The sequence below is a fragment of the Acomys russatus genome, chromosome 12 (assembly GCF_903995435.1).
Source record: "Acomys russatus chromosome 12, mAcoRus1.1, whole genome shotgun sequence".
In the NCBI taxonomy this organism is placed as follows: Eukaryota; Metazoa; Chordata; class Mammalia; order Rodentia; family Muridae; genus Acomys; species Acomys russatus.
The window spans coordinates 19,376,954-19,399,319 of NC_067148.1; the positions used below are offsets into that span (position 1 = coordinate 19,376,954).

General features: G+C 41.3%; 2 protein-coding genes across 3 annotated transcripts; one reads left to right on the forward strand and one right to left on the reverse strand.

Moving 5' to 3' along the window:
* Positions 1-954: 954 nt before the first annotated feature.
* On the reverse strand, positions 955-2,716 carry Ccl20 (C-C motif chemokine ligand 20). Of its 2 annotated transcripts, none has more exons than XM_051153710.1 (2): positions 2,557-2,716; positions 955-1,506 (listed from the first exon to the last, which is right to left on the reverse strand). In XM_051153710.1, exons 1-2 carry the CDS (start codon positions 2,633-2,635, stop codon positions 1,388-1,390), a joined length of 198 nt encoding a protein of 65 aa, XP_051009667.1. In that variant the 5' UTR covers positions 2,636-2,716; the 3' UTR covers positions 955-1,387. The 2 variants fall into 2 exon arrangements, with proteins under 2 accessions (XP_051009667.1, XP_051009668.1); XM_051153711.1 differs by having other exon boundaries at positions 955-1,503; positions 2,557-2,710.
* Positions 2,717-19,575: 16,859 nt separating this feature from the next.
* LOC127196159 (ubiquitin-like protein FUBI) lies at positions 19,576-20,131 on the forward strand. The gene is given in 3 exon segments (XM_051153712.1): positions 19,576-19,924; positions 20,045-20,082; positions 20,085-20,131. Coding segments are annotated over 3 exon segments (390 nt in total). The 5' UTR covers positions 19,576-19,619.
* Positions 20,132-22,366: the final 2,235 nt, after the last annotated feature.

The window sequence follows — 22,366 nt, forward strand, 5'->3', positions numbered from 1 at the left end:
TAAAAGAGGAAAAGTTCCTTTACATACCTTCAATCTTATCTCAATATGAAAAGCAGTCCTTATTTGAGTCTGAGAAAGGATGGCCTTGCCCAGCACAACTAAGCTAGTTTATGGCAAGAACAGGGTATGAATACTTATCTAGAATTTCTAAGTTCAGTATCTATGGTACAATAATGCTAGATGCCATCTATGGATAAAATGCTGCCCTACTGATGTAAGCCAGAACCACTGGTCTCTTTTTAACTAAATTTATTTTTCATGGTTTAGCATCCAACCAAGTGTGAGGAAGTCTATAAGTGATGTAAAGAGGAAAGGTGAGAATCAGATAGCTAGTGCCTATCAGATGCATAGGGAAGTCTAATACATCATGTGAGACAAGTCATTAAGTTAGAATAATCACAAACACAATGATGGTATTGACATGTAAGTACAAAATGCATCCTGTGCTTGCATTATGTATCTCAAATTCCTCCTTCTAAAATTCGATGTCACTAAACTGAAGAACTCCAACAGGCCTGTGACCCACCCTCTGCACCCTGCTTTCCCCCATCATTTGGAGAGAGATTGCTTGCCCTTCGGCAATCCGTACCTGGGAAGGTTCATGGCTTTTTTCACCCAATCCTGCTTTGGATCGGCACACACAGGAGTTTTCCTCTTTGTGTAAAAACTGAAAATCAGAAATTAATGTGTTCATTTGCATTCAGTAAGCATTTAACAGTGTATGTTTTGCATTCAGTAAGCATTTAACAATGTATGTTTTGCATTCAGTAAGCATTTAACAGTGTATGTTTTGCACAGGCCATGCAGCGGAAGCTTCCCGTGATAGTTGAATGTCCTATATACTAAACATTTGGCTACAGAGATGAAAGGAAAGGGGAAAGGCTGATAGTAAGTCCTGAGAGAAGGAATGGAAGGGGCTCCTTTTGACTATCCCTACAATATAACGGATGACTACAATTGCAGAAGAGAGAATCCCAGACTTGTCATTCGATGCTGCCGTGGTGGAGGCTGGTAACATGTATGTACATGGTTAGCAGCTTGTATTATTCCAAATTATAATACCCTATATGAACCATGAGTATTTTAAGTGATGTCCTAATTAGCCCCATTTTCTAGTAGAAATATGCTTGTTTCAAAGATGTCTTCCATGTGTCACATTCAAGAAGTTTATTCTAAAAAGGGGCTCCTGTCCCATGCAACATTTACTTTTTCAAAAAGTAAAAGCTAAACTTCTGATTTATTTTGGTCCTACTTAGACTCTGAAGTACATATAAAATAAAACTACTTGTTCCGTGCATTGTTTCTGATTAAAATTTCAATATGTTAAGAAATGTTTCTGAAATTTCCACATATTGCTGTAGTAAATGAATTAAAGTTTATGAACAACTTACATGATAGCATTGATGTCACAGACCTCGCCAGCCTTCTGTCTTGTAAAACTTGCAATAGCTCTGAAAGGAAGAACCCTCTGTGTGTACCGAAGGCAACAGTCAAAGTTGCTTGCTGCTAAAAGAAAAGTAAAAGGTATTGAGTCCGCAGGAATGAATTGTTATGTCTTTGAAACCTAGGTGGGATCTTGGAATCCAGTTGAATATAATTCCCAGTTATCGTTTTTAAAAATGGTATGCTGTGATGTTTTGGTTCAACTAACATAGTTTATAAGCCCATGGCTTCTCTCGGATCTTTAATAAGAAATTAAAATATTTCATTTCAGCTTGTCAAAATCCCTCAAGAATACCCATGCTGATCCGTGCCACCATCACTTAAATATAAAATCTTCATAAAGAAGCCTTTCACATTCAGAATATAGAGGGAAGTCAAATTTCAATCTGCCCTCTGGCTAGAGCAGGCAGAAGTGAAATCACAAAGAAAATATGATTTTCTAGGAACTACGAAAAAAATTACAGAGGGAAGCATAGTCATTAGGAGTCATGCCAAAGCACTCCGGAACTGGTTGACTTTAAATCCTGTTCATAAAGTCCACCACGTGTTTCCAGGCATGCACCTGTTGCAGAATGTGACATAATAAAGCAATACGTGGGCACTCCTTAGAGTTAAAGTGTAACCGGCTGTGAGGTGCTGGATAAATGTTATCTCAAAGTTGGAGAACAATGTCCTTCAGGCCTCATAGGGACACTGAGGTCAAGTGTCACAGTTGGAACCTTAAGAGTAAGTTATGAACTTTACTAACATTACTTAGTTGTAAGGTTAAAAAAAAAAAAAGGCTGGAAGTGAAAAGTTCCACACATTTCTGAGTGACCACATACACTGAAAATGTCACACTCTTGCACCTCACTCCCAGAAATAGTACTTGGGCCTTGTTCTGAAATTCAAGTGTCTCTAAAAGCCCATCCATCACTCTGCACCTCTGCTAGGATTGACAGCAGAGAAGACACCTGGTTGCTAGCGTCACCTCTTCCTCAGTCTTACCTATGAGCCAAGCAGGCTTTCTTATACATTCCTTAGCAGGCTGCTATCCACAGGGAAGCCTAAATAAGCCCTAGGGGCCAGAAAAGCCTTCAACCGGCCTGTACCAGCAGAAGGGGCCACACTTACCTTCTGACTGGCTGCACAGGTGAGCTAGCAGCACCCATGCCAAAGCAAGGAAGAGCAGAGGCTTGCCACTACAGTACATTCTCAGCTCCAGCAGTGGTCTGCTCAGTGTTGGGTACCCAGTGCCCTGCGAGTGTCTTCTGCTCCAGCGGCAGCCCTACTTATATAGCAAAATATTGGGAAGGTACACAACAAGGCGTGTTCTCACCCGGGGTTTTCCCCCATTGATTAATCGCCCTCATCATGTCATCACAGGGAAAACTTCCTGTCTTTCCCTACTGTTGGGAAGGTGTGAAGGTCAGGTGGGGGCTGGGGAGGGCTGGGAAGGAGCAAATCCTGTTAATTCCTCTGGGTGTAGGAAGAAGAAATACAGCTCAGACTAGTGGCCCAGAAATGGCACCTGGCCAGGTTCAGCTTAATCTCCTTTCTCTCTCTCTCTCTCTCTCTCTCTCTCTCTCTCTCTCTCTCTCTCTCTCTCTCTCTCTCTCTCTCTTCTATCTAAAAGAGGCGAACAGCCTCTGACTGGGAACATTTCATAGTCCTATTGTTAAATGAATTTCCTTCCCACAGCCAGCCCTAGAGGGGAAAGATCGGGTGGGATGCCCGGCATGCTGCAACACATGTTTGTGATTACGCGATTGATATTAAGCAGTCACGAAAAGACTCGGAATAGGGTGAAAGCGGGAGGGAGGGAGGAACAGGAGGTTACAAGTGATGGGATAACAACTGAGTTGTAATCTGAATAAGTTAATTAAATATAAAAAAGAAAGAAATCATCCTTTAAATCTAAAAAGGAAAAAGAAAAGAAAAGAAAAGTTGCTCTCTGTCTTCCACAACTTTAACAAAAAGTCAGGAGAGAACATTTTCTACTCATTCTGCGAGTACAATGTTGACTGACAATACAAAAATGAGAAAAAAACTTCATGAGGGAAAAAAAAACTACAGGTCAGTACCTAATGAAAACAGACACGAAAGGGGCTGGAGAGACTCAGACATTAAAAGTATGTATTGTTTTGCCGATGGCCCTAGCTCAGTTTCCAGCACCCAAGTTGGGCAACTCACCTTTACCTCCATCCATAGAGGAATCCAATGACCCCTTCTGGTCTCACAGGTACAAGAATAATATAAATCTCCTTTGAACATTTTACAAAGGAACAGATATGAAAGTCCACCACAACACACTAACAAACTGAATCTAATCACTTATATAATAGCCTTACTTAAATGTCACACTTAAATGAGATTTGTTATATCAGCCAAGTAGAACATTGGCAACCTCCGAGGGTAGGGAACTGAAGGATATGTACTGCATTTGAGAAACTATTTGATACATTCTAATGCTTGCTCATGATAAAAGTACTCAACAGTCCTGGCACCATAGAAAAACTTCTCCATCTGATAAGGTTGGTCTGTGAAAACCCCAGAGTTAATGTCGTGTTTACAGTCTAAAGGCTTAGTACTTGGTCCTGAGTGCATGAGCAAAGCTGTCTGCTGTCACCAGTTCTATTTAGCACTGTCCTGGACGTGCAAGCAAAAGTAGATAAGCACAAATACAGGGAAGCAGGGAGGTACCCAGACGATAAAGGAAGTAGAAACTGTATTAATGTACAGATAATATGAGCTTTTACATGAATAATCGTTTTTAAATCCTCTAGTATTTAGAACTGATAAGCAAGTTCATTGTGGTGTAAGGGTCAAGCTCACTGTACAAAATCAACTGTATGGCTATACACTATCGGTGAATATTCTGAACACACAAAGAAGAAGATCACTTTTCAACGTCATCAAAAAGAGTGAAATATAAGCTGGTGGTGGTGGCACATGACTGTAATATCTGCACTTGGAAGTTAAAAAGAATAAAATGGCATACATTTGAGAAAAGGGACCAGGGAGATGGCTCAGCAGATAAAAGTGTTTCCCCCCGAGCCAGACCCACAGAGTGGAAGCTGAAAACTATTCCTACAATTTGTCTTCTGACCTCTGTTAGCATACGCACACATTCAGAAACACATGTGTAGTAAATTTTTTTTAATTTGACATAAGTAAAAAAAAAATACTAAAAACTAAAAAAAAAAAAAAATTAAACAATTAAGAACAGCTACACAAATGGGAACATACTCCATTTCCACAAGATTTAATATTATTATGATGGCCCTATTCACTGAATTTATCTGCAGATTCAGCACAATTCCTACGTAAACTCAAACAAGCTTGTTCATAGAACTAGGAAAAATACGGTATTTAAAATAATATGAAATGTAAAGGGATCCTGAATAGCCAATATGATCTTGAAAAGGACAAAAACGAGTGGGACAACGAATCACAGTTTCTGACACCAGCCCTTACTGCAGAGCCACACACTGTAACTGAGAAGTGGGGCTGGTGCAAGGACAGCTGCGGTCAGCGGCAAAGAACTGAAGCAAAGAACTAAGCCCTTCCCTTGGAAGAACCGATTTTTGCTGACTGTGACAACGGCAATTGATGAAAGAAAGTCTTCTCCGCACATAGTGCTAGATAGTCACATGAAAAAACTGATGTCACACTCACAGCATATGCAAAATAGCTCAAAAGGAGTCATGGGCATAAATGTAATTTTAAACTATAAAACTCCTAGAGGTAAACACAGAAGTGAATCTTCCTAACTATAGATTAGGCGATGGTTTTTATATACGGCATCAAACACTCAAGTGATGGGGTAAGAAAGAAAGAAAGTCGGGCTGGAGAGATGGCTCAGAGGTTAAGAGCACCGACTGCTCTTCCAAAGGTCATGAGTTCAATTCCCAGAAACCACATGGTGGCTCACAACCTAGATCTGGTGCCCTCTTCTGGCTTCCAGGCAGGATATTGTATACATAATAAATAAAGAAATCTTAAAAAAAAAAAAAAAAGTCAACTATATAAAGCCAGCAAGAGGGAGGGGGGGTAGCAGGGAGTGAATACAAGCAAAGAGCAACAGTGTTCTTACATAAAATGTTAGAGTAAAACCCATTACTCTGTACCTAAAGAGGTTATAAATTTTACAAAAAACTAAAAACCATTCCAATTTCAACAGAATATATGTGTGTGTGTGTGTGTGTGTGTGTGTGTGTGTGTGTATACCACCCACCAAAAAAAAAAAAAGAAAATATTTACAAATTAAACATATGGTAAGGAATGTTATTTGTATCCATAATATATGCAGAACTTTAACAATTAAATAAACAATCCGTTTTAAAAATTACCAAGAAAGTAGACCAGTGAACTAACTGAGTGAGTTAAGGTGCTGGCTACCAAGCCTATTTACCTGAGTTTGGTCCTAAGAATTTACATTATGGAAGGACAGAACTGACTTGCACAGATTGTCTTCTGACTTGTGCTATGACACATGTGCACACATGTGCACACATGCACTCACAGCTGCACAGACAAAGTAAACGTATTAAACGTTTAATTAATTTTTTTAATGAGCAAAGTACATGAGTAGCTGTACCTCCACGGGGGCCCTGTAAACACCCCAGAAGCACGTGCAGAAGTTTAAGATACTCAGGGCTCTGAGTCACTCAGGAAAAGCAAATCCAAAGCCACCATAACATACCGCATCACACCCACCAGGATGGCTACATCACCAAGACCAAAAGCACGAGCTGCCGATACTGTAGGGAAGTGGGGACCTCACACATGATTACGGGGGGGGGGCTGAGAAATGGAGCAGGGGGTGCTTGGCAACAGTTTGACAATTCCTCAAGTGGATAGTCATAAAGTTCACCCAACCATCCTATCCTTAGATATGCACCCAAGAAGGTGAAAATACATATCCACATAAGGAACTCCACAGATGGCTGTGCTCACAACAGCTAACGGGGAGAAATAGCTCAAGTGTCAGTAGATAAATGCGGAGAAATATTAGCCAGTAACCAAAGTTAAGGAGGCAAGAGAAGCAATGAAAGGCATGAGCCTTGGAAAGCACTGCCCTACGTGGAAAAGCCCATGCTCTGAAGACTACCCACATTCCATTCCTACTATGTGACCTGCTCAGAAATAGCACATCAGTAAGAGTTGAAGGACAGAAGAGTGACTGTCCAGGGCAAAGCTGAGGGAGTGGAAGCCGAGTGTGGGTGACTGCTGATGATTGTGTGCTCTTTGGTTCTTCTTTATCAGGACAGTGGTAATGGCCACACAGCCTGGGGAATACACTAAAACACACCAGCTTAGCTGGTGGCTTTTATAGTATGTCAATTGCCATATGTCAATAAAGATGGCAACAACAAAGGTTTGCCCTGTCTACCTGTGTCTCCTGCCTGCCCCAGCTGACAGAGCCTCTTTCTTCTCTGTCACTACTCACGGGTCCTCTCCCCATCTCACATCTGAATGAATTGGCAAACATTCAAAAAAAAAAAAAAAAAAAAAAAAGAACTGTCATTTTAAATTCAGTATTGTATTGAGATAAATTGGACAGAAAACATACATCTGTCACTCTAAATCTAACCTATTTCATGTAACATGATGACTCTCAGTTGTATACATTATCCTGCAAATGTCATGATTTTGTTTTTATTTATGGCTGTGTAAAATTTATATGATGCACACACATACATACACATACATGTAACATTCTCTTTACCTATTCACATCTTATGGACGTCCAGGCTACTCCCGTTTCTCAGCCATCATGAATAACAACACATCATTGAACATGGTACATAGATACATATATTTCTGTGTTGGCACTTAGCATCCCTTCTATAAAACCGAGAGTGTATAGCTGGGTCACATAGTAGTTCTGTTTTAGCTCAGAAATTTTCAAATTAATTTCTCCCTAGTTACACAAGTTTGCATTGTCACCAGTGAACAAGAGTTCTCTCATACCCTTTCCAGAATTAGTTGGAATAACTTGAAATGACACTGTGCATTTTTTTTTCTCAATATTAGCCTGGATGACTGGAGTGAGAAGGAAGCTCAAGGTAGTTTTGACTTGCATTTTCCTGGTTACTAAAAATATTGAACATGTATTTTAAATGTTTATTGGCTATATTTTTCTTTTTAAAAGTAACTTCGATTGAAGTTGTCCTTTGACAAGTAGCTATCATTGGGATTTTTTTCCTTTAGTTGGCTGATTTTCATTTAGGCTAGGGGAAGTCCTTGAAATTTATTCTATTCAAATAACTTAGACACAATCGCCATAAGTCCTAATTTCTGCATACAGTAGAATCTCAGGAGCTTTCTTCCACTCCCTCCCCAAAAATAGACAGGTATCTCTTTCTGTGGAAGGAGCTTAACGGTGTTCATATACAGACAGCTGAAAGCTGATGTCTGCATTCAGTGTAATCACCTCTAAAAGCAGTATGTACCACATACATAATGCTTGGAACATTAACAGAATTGTTAGCAAAGTGATAATAAGACTTGCATGACTTCCTTCGGTTTCTATGATAGGGGAATGTTAACTTGGCGTGTAATCAAACTGTGTGTCCACCCGATGTTTTCTCTGTCTGGTGAATTTCCATGACACATCTTAAGAAGGAGGAAGTTCCTTTCAAAGCTGCATGGATTGTGCTTTTATCAGATACAAGACGGTTTACTCGGGAATATACTATGAAAGCAAGGACACGTGATGTTTGATTCCTACTAAGGGGAGCTCATTCCTGGGGAAGGAGACCGTCGACTGACAATGTAGCCCACCATAGAGCCTCAGAGAGACATCAAGGATGGTGGCAGAACAAGAGTGAGGTCCCTGTCTCGTGCAGCAGACGAGGCATGTCTGAGCTTCAACTTGAAGGGAAGCTTGAAACTTCCTCTTCACAATGTCAAGTTCAAACATTCTCATCCTTCCTTCCTGGTCACCAAGAAACTGCAAACTTTCAATTTCTAATCTTTCAATGAAAAGGTTCAACATGCACACTGGGGGTGGGGAGATTCCATTCACATGGAAGCAAATCTTGCACTCTTCCTAGCTATGTGACTTTGAAAGACAGTAAGAAACTGACTCTCAGCTCTCCTTCTCATAAGAGGGAATAATAAAATGAAATAATTTCATAGCACATTATAGGTTTTCAACAAGTATTCTCCTCTGCCCCCCCCTCTCCATTTTTCCTTTGTAGCCTCAGGATTCATTCCATGTCTCCTTTTAACTCCATGTAACAACATAGTCACACAGCACATTCAATGCTTATATGATGGTGTGCCCGTAAGATTATATGGAAACAGCAGAAATGTTATTTTCTAGTAATTCTATAGCTATCACAACATCCTATTCACACTCATGTGTTTGTGATGATGCAGATACAGAAAAGCCTGCTGTTCTGATAGTGCATATGATACCACATACAGCTGTGTGTGGTGCAGGAGACTTGATAATAAAATGCTACTGATTTATGTACTTACTGTACTCTAATTTTCATTAAGAAGTACTTCCTACTTATATGAGGAAAAAGAGAGGAGAAGAGAGGACAGGAAAGGAGAGGAGGGGAGGGGAGGAGAAGAGGAGAGAGAGCAGAGAGAGGAAGGAGAGGAGAAGAGAGGGAAGGGGAGGAGAGGAGAGGAGGGGAGGGGAGGGGAAAGGATGGAAGGGAAGGGGAGGAGAGGGGAGAGAATGGAAGGGGAGGGGAAGGGGACGGCAGAGGAGGAGAGGAGAGGAGATGGGAGGAGAGGGGAGGAGAGGGGAGGAGAGGAGAGGAGAGGAGAGGAGAGGAGAGGAGAGGAGAGGAGAGGAGAGGAGAGGAGAGAAACTGTAAAGCTACCCAGTCTTTATGAGGTACTTCAGAAGAGGACATTGCTACCATGGAGAACAACAATTCCATGGTGCTATTGCCCCTGACAACCTTCCAATGGGCCAGGGTGTAGAGGCAGTATACAGAGACATTGCTGATCCTGCTCCAAGCATAGGTGCTAGGGTTTGGATGTAAAATGTACCCCATGCCCTTGTGGTGGTTTGGATAAGAATGGCCCCCATAGGTATGTATATTTAAATGTTTAGGGAGTGGCACTATTTGAAAGGATTAGGAGGTATCACATTGTTGGAGGATGTGTCACTGGGGGGTGGGGGGGGGGTGGGTGGGTATGCTTTCAGGTTTCAAAAGCCAAAGCCAGGCCCAGAGGCTCTCTTTCTTCTTGCTGCTGACAATGTAGAACTCTCATCTCCGGTACCATATATGTCTGTGTGCTGCCATGCTTCCCACGATGCTGACAATGAGCTAAGCCTCTGAAACTGTAAGCCAGCCTCAGTTAAATGATGCTCTTTTTTATAAGAGTTGCCATGGTCATGGTGTCTCTTCACAGCAACAGAATACTGACTAAGTTCCCCCATAAACTCATGTGTTCAAACACTTGGACCCCAGCTGGTGGCTCTGTCTTGGGACGTGGCTGAACTTTTGAGCCCGTGATTCAACCAGTAGATGAGGGTTTCTGGGAATGGGCCTTGAAGACTGATAACTGTTTCTGGTTTCACTGTGAGCTTTCTGTTTCTTGGTCCTGCTAAGATGTGAACAAGCCATGCCTCAAGTTCCTGCCACTACAGAGCCATTTCAGCTGCCATGCCTTCCTGTTGTGACGTACTATGGCCTCTAAAACTGTGTTTCCAAATAAATTCTCCTCCCTTCAGTTGTCTCTGTCAAGAATTTTTGTCACACCAGCAAGGAAAGTAACGGATACAGTATGTGTTTAGATAAACCTGGCCCCATTGTGTGAGAACTGCTCCCAGGTGCTTATGAGACCACAGACAAGAGACAAACACATCCAGAGTCATGCAGTAGGCAACTTATTGGGTACTTGCTAATAGTATCATGGTTCTTGAGATAGAGGAAGCCTAGTGGGTCTCCATAATTTAAGTCACAATATGAGGATTTATAAACCACTTTAAAAGAAAAAAAAAAACTCCTCTAATATCTAATGTACCTGATTTATCCCAGACTAATATCAAAGAGTCAGACATATGCCTGGTGCCAGGGTCCAGTTGCAAAGCTCATAAACTACTGTTATAGACTTTGTCTATTATAGTAAACTGGGCAAGTATTTGGGGAATACCAACCAGGTTTACTCTAAGGGAGTGGTGAAGGTTAGGACTCAAGATGGCTGCAGCTCACAGAAGGGGAAGTCAGAGTAGGTAAATGTGCATGCGTGTGTCTTGCCTGTTCACAACTAAGTTTTAAAATGGAATAATAATAATGATGATGAAGAAAATAATGTTATATTTCTGCACAATCTTATAATGTCTTTGTGTTTTAGGCAATGTTTCTTTACCAAAGTTAAAAGGTTTTAAAATGTAAAAGTTTATAAAGTAAAAATGCCATAGTGTCTAAGGCTAACTTATTCCTGAAAAAAAGGAAGTATTAGTATACAGCTCTTATAAACTCTGCCCAAGTGTATGGTGATGACCTAGGCCTCCACATTCTTCTGCCACTCACTTACCTGGTGGTAGAGCAACTACTGGCCCTGTGAGCTCCATTCATGATACCTGCCTCTTACAAGTTTATCATCTTTTAATTTTTATAGCATCTTTTTATGGTACCTGGAATATGCTTAAGAACACAAATACTTGTCTGCAATAGTCAGTAAAGCCAGATGCTGTGAGAGTTTATAACCTAAGAGCAACAGACTGTGCTTAGAGCCAAAACATATAATCAACTATACATCTGAATTTGTGTAAGGACTCTCTGTATACACAACAGAATCTCCTAACTATGTTTTTCTCAGAACCTAGTTTCATTGTTAAGAAACACATGACTGCATTTAGATTCATTCATCTTCAAAATCTTGCTTTAGTTTCAAGAGGTGTCCCACAAAAAATAAATCTCAGTATCTGCTCTGTCTACTTGAAACAAATATGATCATAATAACGTACACCATAACATGTGCCTCAGGGCTATAAAATTTAGTACAGAAACACACTAGAAACCATGGGTTTTCTCTTTATCTCAAAAACAACTATGGTAACATTGGGTAATATTTATGTGTTTTCTGTCTCTGAAAATGTAGCCTTCATACTAATGCTATCATTTCTTTTACAATATTAGTCTTCCTATGCTTTACTTTCTCTTTTATTAAAGTAAAAAGATTCATATGGATACTGTTATGTTTTATAAATGAGCAAATGACACATTTGCTGGGTAAAGAAAAGAAAGAAAGGGAAAGAAGGAATGAAGAAGGGAAAGAGAGAGAGAGAGAGAGAGAGAGAACAAGAAAGAAGAAAGACAAATCCTTCAGTCCCAATCTAGTCTATGACTTCTCAATAGGCCACTCCTACATTGGTGATGCATGGTTCTTTATTGTCAGAATAGCCCTATGCATTGTAGAATGCTGAGAGCCTTCATATGCCTTCTAGTTATAGCAGCAACCACTGCCTCCCACCTCCAACTGTGACAAACAAAATATCAGTTGTTACTAGAAGAGCAATTGCTCTTTGCAAGTGAGACCCATAATCTCAAAGGAATATTTTTTGTATTTTATTGGATTTCTAGTTAATTTCTTTTTAAATATTATATCCTATTTTTAATCAATATTTTGTAGGTTTTTTCTTGTACATTAAATATATTTTTAATCAGGGGGTCTATAAACTATGCCCTATATACAAACCGAATGAAGCTCATCTCTTGTTTTGTGCATAAAGCTTTATTGGCACACACCACATTCTCTTGCCTCAGCACACCTATGGTAGAGATGAGCACTTGACATGGATTGAGTGGCCTGAAAAGCATAAACTATTTACTACCTATAGTCTCCCCCATCCTGTTCTAGAATGTTGTTGTTAATGAGCCACAGCATTTGATGGTTTGGGACCATCACTTGGGGGAGTTAAGCTATTTACAGGTTTTGCTGCTACAATTTTTTTTTCAGGTAGGCATGTAACCTTGTGTACTTCTTTCATTATTTATACTTTAGGACACATTGTGTTCTCTGTTATTCATGTCAAATGTATAATTTTGGGTGTGCACTCAAGGGTTTCCCTGGCTCAGCATCTCAGACATAAATTCTTTGGTTCTCACTATCACTTATACACAAATTTCAGATGTCTGCTATCAGCAGCACTCAGACCATGTATAGCTCTATGAGTGTCTCTCTCCTCCTCTTTTTCTGTTTCTGTCTCTGTCTCTCTGTGTGTGTCTCTGTCTCTGTCTCTCTCTGTTGGGGACAGTAGGCCATATGGCCAATGTTCAACCATTTTGTCCAAGTCTGTACCTTTAAGTTTCTGTTTCTCCCAGAGCTTGCCTTTTACCAGAAACTAGCTGACTCTGTTATGGTTTAGCAGTTAGACTAACAAAGATATACCAAGATATTCTGTGTGGCAGAACGTTATGACCCTGCCTGGAATTCCCTGTGTTCTGAGATCTCCTGCAGCTGGGTTGCCATAGCAATATGCTTCCCTGTCTTCTGCCTTATAAAAACTGCTGCCTCAAAAATAAAAGTTTGAGAGCTTGATCAATATTCAGACGTGCTCTCTTTCTTTGTGTCTTGTGTTTTGTCCCTCATTCAGGTGATTCTCCTCCTGAGCTTTAGTCGAACCCCTACTGGTCGGGGCAAGTGGTGCCGAATGTGGCATTCTAATGCCAGGTGGTAGTGGTGCACGCCTTTAATCCCAGCACTCGGGAGGCAGAGGCAGGCAGATCCCTGTGAGTTTGAGGCCAGCCTGGTCGCCAAAGCGAGTCCAAGACAGTCAAGGCTACACAGAGAAAGCCTGTCTCAACAAAACAAAACAAAACAAAACAAAAGCATTCTACCACTGAGGTATCCTCTCTGTCCCCAGGGTTATGTCAGAGGAAAATCATGGAGAATGCAAACAGTTGTAGAATTAAAGGGTCTTTTGCCCAGAAAAGCTCTTCTAACTCCTACTGGTCATAAATACTGTAAGTACTTGAACTGCTTTCTGCCCAAGTGTCAGGAGGGCTTTTTTTTTTTTTTTTTTTTTTTTTTTTTTTTTTTTTTTTTTATGTTACTTTGGTAGCATTGGTTCCAAAAGTGAAAATACATGAAAGTTGTTGAAGTTGCCTGTTACATCAAGTACTAGCTTGAAGCCAGTGACTTTCAGTGAGATTCCACATAACCTACAACATTTATTGGTTTTTTTTTTGTAGTTGATATTTTTTATTAAAATGTAATTGCATCATTCCCACTTTCCCTTTTGTTGCTCCAGCCCTTCCTATATACCATCTTCTCTTGCTCTTTCTCCCTAGCTCTCAAATCATGACCTCCTTTTCTTTACTTGTCATATATATGTGTATGTGTGTGTGTGTGTATATGTGTGTGTGTGTGTGTGTGTGTGTGTGTGTGTGTCTCCTAAATATATAAATACAACCTGCTGGTTTTGCTCAGTGCTACTTATGTGTATATGACTTCAATGATGAGCACTTGGAGGAATGTCTCTGGGCAGAACTCTTTCTCTCACTCTTAGCATCCCTCAGTTGCCTGTAAACTACATTTCTACTCTGGTCACATCATGAGGCATTTGTCTTTCACTTTAGTAAAGGTATAAATAGGATTACTAGTTTACTGTCTGCCTGTTCACCAATGTCATTTATTACACTAATTTCTTGGCCCGCTTTATGGCTGTTTGGATGAATTACAAGTGCAGTTAAACTGTTCTTATCCCATTTTTTTTTTCTTCTTGAATAGTGCCAAACTATATAGTTCCTAAAGGAGAACAGCTTGGAGCCCATCTAGATCAATGTCTTCCTGCTTTGACATTAAGGTTATGGAAGTCAGAGAGACATGGAACACTTCCTGTGTAGAACTTGAGGATCAGAACTGAAGCTCCTGACCACCTCCCTAGGTCAATGTGTTATTCCCTACTCCCTCCCCAAGGGTTTATTACCTAATTGTGGAATGGATTATATTACTACATGTCATTAACACACACATTAACCTTGCTACTGTCAGAGAACAACACACATTGTAGCTCCTATTCAGGCTTAATCATAAACAACATATTATCAAACAACTAAATAAAAATAGCATCATGCACCTATAGTCACAACTTCTCAGGAAGCTAAGATGGGAAGAGAATTCCAGAACAGAAGTTGGATATCAGCCTGGGTGACACAGCAATTCCCCGTCTCAGAACAAGTTAATTAAAACCAAATTACAAGGTTGCACTTTCATGAAGGATGACAACTATATGAATTACTGTAATGACTATACTTAAAACAAAATAAACTTCTTGATTTTTTTTTTTTTTTTTTGGCATTTTAGTTTGTAGTCCCATGGAAGCACTGAAAAATTTAGATAATTTGGTTATGAGGTCATCTCAGGAAGCAAGAAGACACACAGGAAAAGAGATGAATAGCTTCCACTGGGCTATGTGGTCTTGTGCACTGTGAATTGAATTTTACTAGAAACTTTTGAGAAAAAAAAAAGAGTTGTCTTGGAACTGGATGCTGAAGAATGAGAGTCAGCACTCTATGCACTGGCTCAACCCCTTCATTAGTGGAGAATTTTTGTGTGGGCCGTAGCCTCCCTAGTTGTGTTCAGTGTTAGGAGAAGGGCAGTGCTCCAACATTCTCCCTCTGCTCAAAATGGAACCAGTAGCTGAAAGGAAGGCACCGAGCAAGAGCAAGCCATTGCCAGCATGGGTGTTGGCAAGGGTTCAAATCAAACCTGAAGCTGGAAGCACATTATGTGTGACTCCAGAGAGGCATACTGACTACAGGCATCTCAAGAGAATTCTTTAAGAGTGGCTTGTTTAGGGGCAATTGTGAATAAAAGAGACATCCTGCACATTCAGGCCAGATGATTCCTCCAAAAGCCCCAGAAAGATAACTCAGCTCTCTGGTTTTACAAAAGACAAAAACAACAACAAACAAAAATCTGCCTTCTCCAGAAAACAACACCTATCCATGGGCTGTTTTCTTGTGATTCATTTATTCTGAAGGAAAATAGTTGGCCCATAAATCCATGATGCTACAAGACCACATAGCTCAGGGGAGGCATACTCATATGCAAATTCAAAGTGTCCCAATTATAAGAGTTACCAATGACTAAAAATGTTGTCATTGCTATAAAAGAGAAAGTCAAAAAATCACTCTTAGGATGTTCAGAGCCGAGGCATGGAGGGACTTGCAAACATCTTGAAGAAAACACAACAATAAAGGATGTCTTTGCAACTTTTCATAAGTTCCTTACAAGGAGTAGCTTGCATATTATCTGACTAAGGAAATGTTATGATGCTCTGCCATAGCCCTTAATAGACTCCTGTACCAATTGATGTGTGTGCAATGTGATGCAGATGTTTGTGTGTGTGTGTGTGTGTGTGTGTGTGTGCACATCTATGAAGAAGCCAGAGGTCAAGTTCAGATGTCTTTCCAGTGGGCTCTTCACCTTATTTTTTGGGTGAGGGTCTCTCACTGAACCCGGAGCTCACCAATTAGTAGACTAGCTCTACAGCAAGCTCCTCTCTCACCCCTTCCCTCAACACTGGGATTGCAGACATGTGCTCCTGTACTTGGTTTTGTTTTTTCATTTGGTTGTTGATTCCATGTTCTAATGCTTAGACGCAAAGGACTTTACCAATGGAACCAAGAAATATGTCACTAAAAGATTGCTAAAATATTGGTAGTAGGTCAAATAGTACAGAAGGCCAGTTCTACTATGAATTGCTGGGTGTTGTTAATGAAACCAAAGAGCACAAACAGTCCATCCAATGATCGCTGGTGCTATCAACTCATGGAGTCTTTAGGATCACTAAATAAAGTGTTTGGATCTGACTCTACTACAACAACAACAACAAAGTATGTTCTCCCTGAGCCTGGTCTATTTCTGACCCTATTGACAGGTCATCCATCTCAGACTGAGTGTCTATATAAAGAGGGAAAAAATTCAGCTCATTCTTCTCTATGTTCTCCATCCTGATTTTGAAGCACTCTGCTATCCTTGGTCCTCCCATCTCCTCGGTTTTTCTTGAAGTTCACAGCAGAAAGGTCTCCATCAATGTCATTAGAGAGGAAGTCAGCAAAAAAAAAAAGTGTTTCAGGCTCATACAGGTGACACACATGTCAAGGTGTCCTCTGCAAGACCATAGAAAGTCATTTGCCAGAAGCCAACAAGGTGAGATTTGAAAAGCACTTGGAAGGAGGGCCAAATGAGGCTGAGGAATGAGGAAAGGGTGGGCCTACCCTGTCTTGTAACTTCCTTAGGAGAAACATAGTTGTGGTAACAGGTAAGTCACAGGTGTCCTCATGCCTCTAGAAACAGTACATGACATCAGTGATTCCTTCGATGTGGGGTTGGTCTTCTTTCTTGTGTCTTTGATGAGCTGTTTCCCATTCTTTACCCAAGTCTATCTCATAAACGGTTGTGAAAGTGTTTATTAGTTTCTCTTCTAGTCAGAGTTTCCATTTCTCCATCTTATTGTATGTCATAGCCTGAGATACTTTTGACATTGGAGGATAACGGGATTCCACATAGCAGAACATATCCAGAGACGCCTAGAAAATTAGCTCAGGAGTTAAGAGCATTCTCTGCTCTTGCAAAGGTCCTGAGTTTGGTCCCCAGCACCCACATGGTGGGTCATACCTGTCAGGACCTTCAGTCACAAGGCATTTGATGCCCTCTTCTGACCTCTGCAGGCACCACTAAAACAATTATACACACAAAATAAGTAAATTATTTATGTACACAGAGAGAGAGAGAGAGAGAGAGAGAGAGAGAGAGAGAGAGAGAGAGACAGACAGACAGACAGACAGAGACAGAGACAGACAGAGAGAGACAGAGAGACAGAGACAGAGACACAGAGAGACAGAGACACAGAGAGAAACAGAGACAGAGAGAGACAGAAACACAGAGACACAGAGACAGAGACAAAGAGAGACTGAGACAGAGACAGAGACAGAGAGGGGGGAGGGAAGGAGGGAGAGAGAGAGAAACCCTTTTTATATTCACTGTGCCTCGATTACTTAGTATAGATTCATTGGCACCTAATTTGTGCCAGAAACGACGCACAAGACAGCCTGTACCCACTTCCTATTTAGACTATAGCAGATAAAACAGAGGGAGCACGTTAAAGCACAAGGGATTTAACATCAAACAATGAAAATGTAATGGAAAAGAACAAAGCAAGGTGGTAAGAAGAGATGCCGGTTTAGATGAGGTGGTTAGGGAAACACTGCATGAAGAAGACGCTCAGCAGAGACCTGAGGCAAGTAAAGGAGTGAGCCATCCGATGGTAGCACATTCAACACCGAGGAAGTGGCCAACACAATGACCTCCAGACGGAGAAGTATGAGGGGCATGAAGGACAATGGAGAGAGTGGGCTGGAGTAAAAGAAGAGAGGGAAGTTGGGGGTAGGAATCGAGGCCCTGAATTAGCTACAACACTTATTGGCCTTGAAAGGTCCTCCCACGTGGTGATCAATGGAATGGGATAGGATCCCACTAGATGTTTTTACGAGGGGCACGATGTGTTCTGATGTCATATTTTAATGGGTCCCTGGCCACTGTGGGCTAGCTATTGGCTAGTGCAGTTTGTGGCACCTGCAGGAGTCGGAGTCGGGCTGGAGGAAGTGAGTCACTGGGAAGGTGCTTTGAGTTTAATAGCCCTGCCCCTTCCTCTCTCGTCTTTCTTTCTCAGCCAAGGTGAACTGCATTTGAATAAACTGTAAGCCAAAATAAACCTAATAAGCTTTTCCTCCCTTAAATTACACGGTGTCAGGTATTAGGCATAGTAGTAAGAAAGAAAACCAGTCCAAGAGGGATCAAGATAAGTGCAAGCAGCTTATATAGACCACTCCGACATGGAGGAGATGGTCAGAGGCAGCTGCCTGGGGGGAATGGATGCCGGCACTGAAATGTCCGTGGAATGTTTGCTGGATATTGAATATGAAGGAAGGGGAAACAACAGCTCCAAATGTGCAGGCTTCTGTAGCTCATGGAACACTGGCACAGCTAAATGAGATAGAGAACATGGAGGGGGTGGATTGCTGGAGAAAGAGAGCGGTCAAGAGTTTGACTTAAGGCATGTCCCGTCGATGACGCTATTAGAAGATGTCCAGAGGTTGGGTAAAGTATCTGTTGTGGGACAACCTGACTTCAGACCCTCAGCACCCAGGTAAAAGCCAAGCATGGAGGCACACATCTCCAACCTCAACATTGGAGGGGGAGTGGGGGCCTGGGAGACAGGACGATCTCTGGGGCTTGCTGGTTGGTCTGTGAACTCCAGGGTTGGTGCGAGAATTTGTCTCAGAAAACAAAATGAAGTAGACTAAAAGAAAACATTCTATGCTGACCGCTGGCCTTCCCTGAGTTCTTTAATGAGCATAAACATTTGTACACATGCACACGCACACACACACACACACACATGTAAGGCTCTCTCTCTCAGCCTAAGCCTGGGAACATGACCCAGACAAGCTTGGAAAAATGACCCAGAAAGAATTGAAGACCAGCTTCAGTTTCTGAGATCAAGGTGGCCAACGGAAATAAACAATTTCAACTAAGGTAAACAATTCTCAGAAAAATACCATCTGGAAACTCCCCAACACCCCTCCCTGCCAAGAATAGCCCCCAAGACCAACGACCCCGGCAATAGCCAATAACATTTAGACAAGCACCTTTAGCGACCACCAGAGCCAATTCTAACATAGGGCACGCAGCCCCTCCTAACCTTTGCGGTTTTAGCCTTTAAGAATAGCTTGTAGCGGTGACTCGGTGTGCCTCCCTCCCGAGTGAGTGCTGAGGCTCCCTGACGCGCGTCAGCAATAAACCTTGTGCTTTTGCATCAACACTGTGGTCCTCGAGTGGTCTCTCGCGGCGACCCCCTACCCGAATAGACTCTAGGGTCCAACACACACACAGAGTTTTACAAGTAACAACCAAAGAGTTGCTTTTTTCCAGAAATGCCAACTCAACATTGATTTTGGTCATTAGCACCCAGACACAGCTGAAAGCGGGCTCAGTCTTGAAGACCATTAATTACTAAAAGGCGACAGTGTAGAACTGCTGTAGATAATGCTTAGTCCTTCCTGATAGAACTTTAAACATAATGCACTGGGTAGCTCATGTCAGCACCATACCGTTTGCTATCTAAAACTCTAAAGAAATAGAAAACAGCTCTTTCTTGACTCCATCTTCGCGATAGCAGCATCGCTGTCCGCGGGTTAGTCGCCAACATGCAGCTCTTTGTCCGCGCCCAGGAACTACACACCCTCGAGGTGACCGGCCAGGAGACGGTCGCCCAGATCAAAGCTCATGTGGCCTCACTGGAAGGCATTGCCCCCGAAGAGCAAGTCATGCTTCTGGCAGGCTCGCCGCTGGAGGATGAGGCCACCCTAGGCCAGTGTGGTGTAGAGGCCCTGACCACTCTGGAAGTGGCTGGCCGCATGCTGGGAGGTAAAGTCCATGGTTCCCTGGCTCGTGCTGGAAAAATGAGAGGTCAAACTCCCAAGGTGGCCAAACAGGAGAAGAAGAAGAAGAAGAAGAAGAAGAAGAAGAAGAAGAAGAAGAAGAAGAAGAAGAAGAAGAAGAAGAAGAAGAAGAAGAAGAAGAAGAAGAAGAAGAAGAAGAAGAAGAAGAAGAAGGAGGAGACGATGACGACGACAGGCCGGGCCAAGCGGCGAATGCAGTACAACCAAAGGTCGTGCCCACCTTTGGCAAGAAGAAGGGCCCCAATGCTAATTCCTAAGTCCCACTGTGATCCTGGCACTCTAATAAAGCCATTTTGCCCAGAAGAAAAAAAAAAAAGAAATAGAAAACAGTGGTAAATGTTAAAAGAGACCCCATCTTTTAGGTCCCAGTTTTGTCCAGATGAGAAGGAGTAACTGCTTTGCTCCTGCCTTTTCTCTTAGGAGTGAAATATGACACTTTCTTAAAAATAGAAATCAAATTGGGGCGGGGTGGGGGGAGATGCTTCTATAGGTAAATGGCACAAAATTTCTCTATATAGCAAAAGCTGGCCACACTATTAGAAACATCATTTTTGTGCTGTGGTGGAAGCAATTTGTCTTTAGATGTTATAAAAAAGAGATTGCTCCCAATTATTTGAGATCATGACTTCCAGTACTTGAGGAAACTGAAGACTTGGGGCTCCCCTGAGGCCCTTCACTGTAATGTGATTCTGATTGTTAATGTAACTGTAACAAGAGCTCAGAAGTTTCTGTAGGAATTTCCCACTGTAAATCCTGAAGCCAATAAGCCTCTTACTGCTGCAAGTGATTTGCATAACCAAGTAAGTCCACTTCCCATGGCTAAGTTTTCCCTTCAGTAAACATAGATGCTGCTCTACCAAAGAGAATTTGTTCTTTCAGAGAGCTGTTTGTTTGTCTGTTTATATCCTCATGTCTTTTGGGATATGATGATGTTTTCACATACTAGCATTTTCAACCCAAGTCTGCATTGCTCAGCCACTAACTGAGTTCCTCAAACCTGACTGGCTCAACCAAGACATGTGCACTGAAAGCCAGACTGAATGAGAATACATATTCTTCTAAAAATCTGATGCCTAATGTCTGTGACTGTGAATAGACCGTGGATGAGCCATCAAGTTTTTCTAGGTACATACAACTAACAGGTGCTCAGCGAGTGATTTGTCATATCGCAAAAATATTCTTGATTTTTCATGCCTGCGATGCATAACATTCATCACGCAAAATAATACCTTTTCGCTTACATATTCTGAAGTATTCATTGTATCTCCTTCAAAGGACTTTCCTTGATGAAATGCTATGCCTCCTGCCTTGGTTAACTTCCTTTAAAATAAATAATAATCAGTGGAAAAATACAGCAAACACTCTGCAATGATGTTACAGTTAATTTCCTGAGGTGGCAAGTTGATGCCAACCTTTATGAAGCGCACCGAGAATTATTCTGAGGAGAGGGTGTCACGATGTATTGGGGACGGTGGCTTTGAGTTGGGGAATTTCCTAAGAATCTAAGAATTATGCATTTATAAGCTTCAGGAATGTCTCCCCTGAACTTTTAAATATGATCTTAATGTACTGGTTAAACAGTCCATCCTGTTCTCACAAAATTTCACCACAGAAGAAAATATATTTCTGAAACTGAATATATAAATCTCCTATAGTCTTTTTATAGAAGTTGGGAAAAATCTATGAAGAAAAATACAAGGAAATTTAGGGTCATTTGTCATTTATTTTGCTCCTTAAACATTATCATAGAGCTACCAAGACGGATCAGTTAGTAACACAAGCCTGACAACATGAGTTTAATTCCTGGAACACACAGTGAAAAGAAACCATAACTCCCAAAAGGTGTCCTCTGACTGGCAGACGCCACCAAATGCACACGCCCATGCATACCTCATACACACCATGATACAGAAATTGCTCTGGTGCATACCCCATTGAGACGTAAAATTATATGAATATAGCAAAAAGAATCATGCTCACCATTCAGAGAATGGAGAGCTAAGTACTAGATTACTTTTAGACTGATGGTTATTCACATGATTATCATAAATTACATGCAGCTCTAAGTGACTCTTTTTCATTTGAGGCTAGGAATCTGGCCATTGGGCCATATCAGCAAATGAACTTTCAATGTTATCATTTTCCACCATTTTCATTTCCACTACATATTTAGTCATGATTCATTTCCCTATGTTGTTATAAGTTGTTCCTTTATTTATTATCACTTGTACTGTGAAAAACATGTTTGCTTGGATTTTTGCACACATTTCTAATTGTTTCCTTAAGATAAACCTAAAATATGGAATGGTGGTGTCAAAACACTTGTGTGTCTCCCATAGCTTGGATACAGCATAATACCTTCCATAAATTTCCTGTAGAATGGGCCCTATTTCCCTGTACAGGTGGCAGTGTTGGTAAGTGAATGAATGTGCTAAGGATGTCTACACAGTCTCCAAGTGGAGTCTTCAGTCGGCTACATGACTGGGTACTCA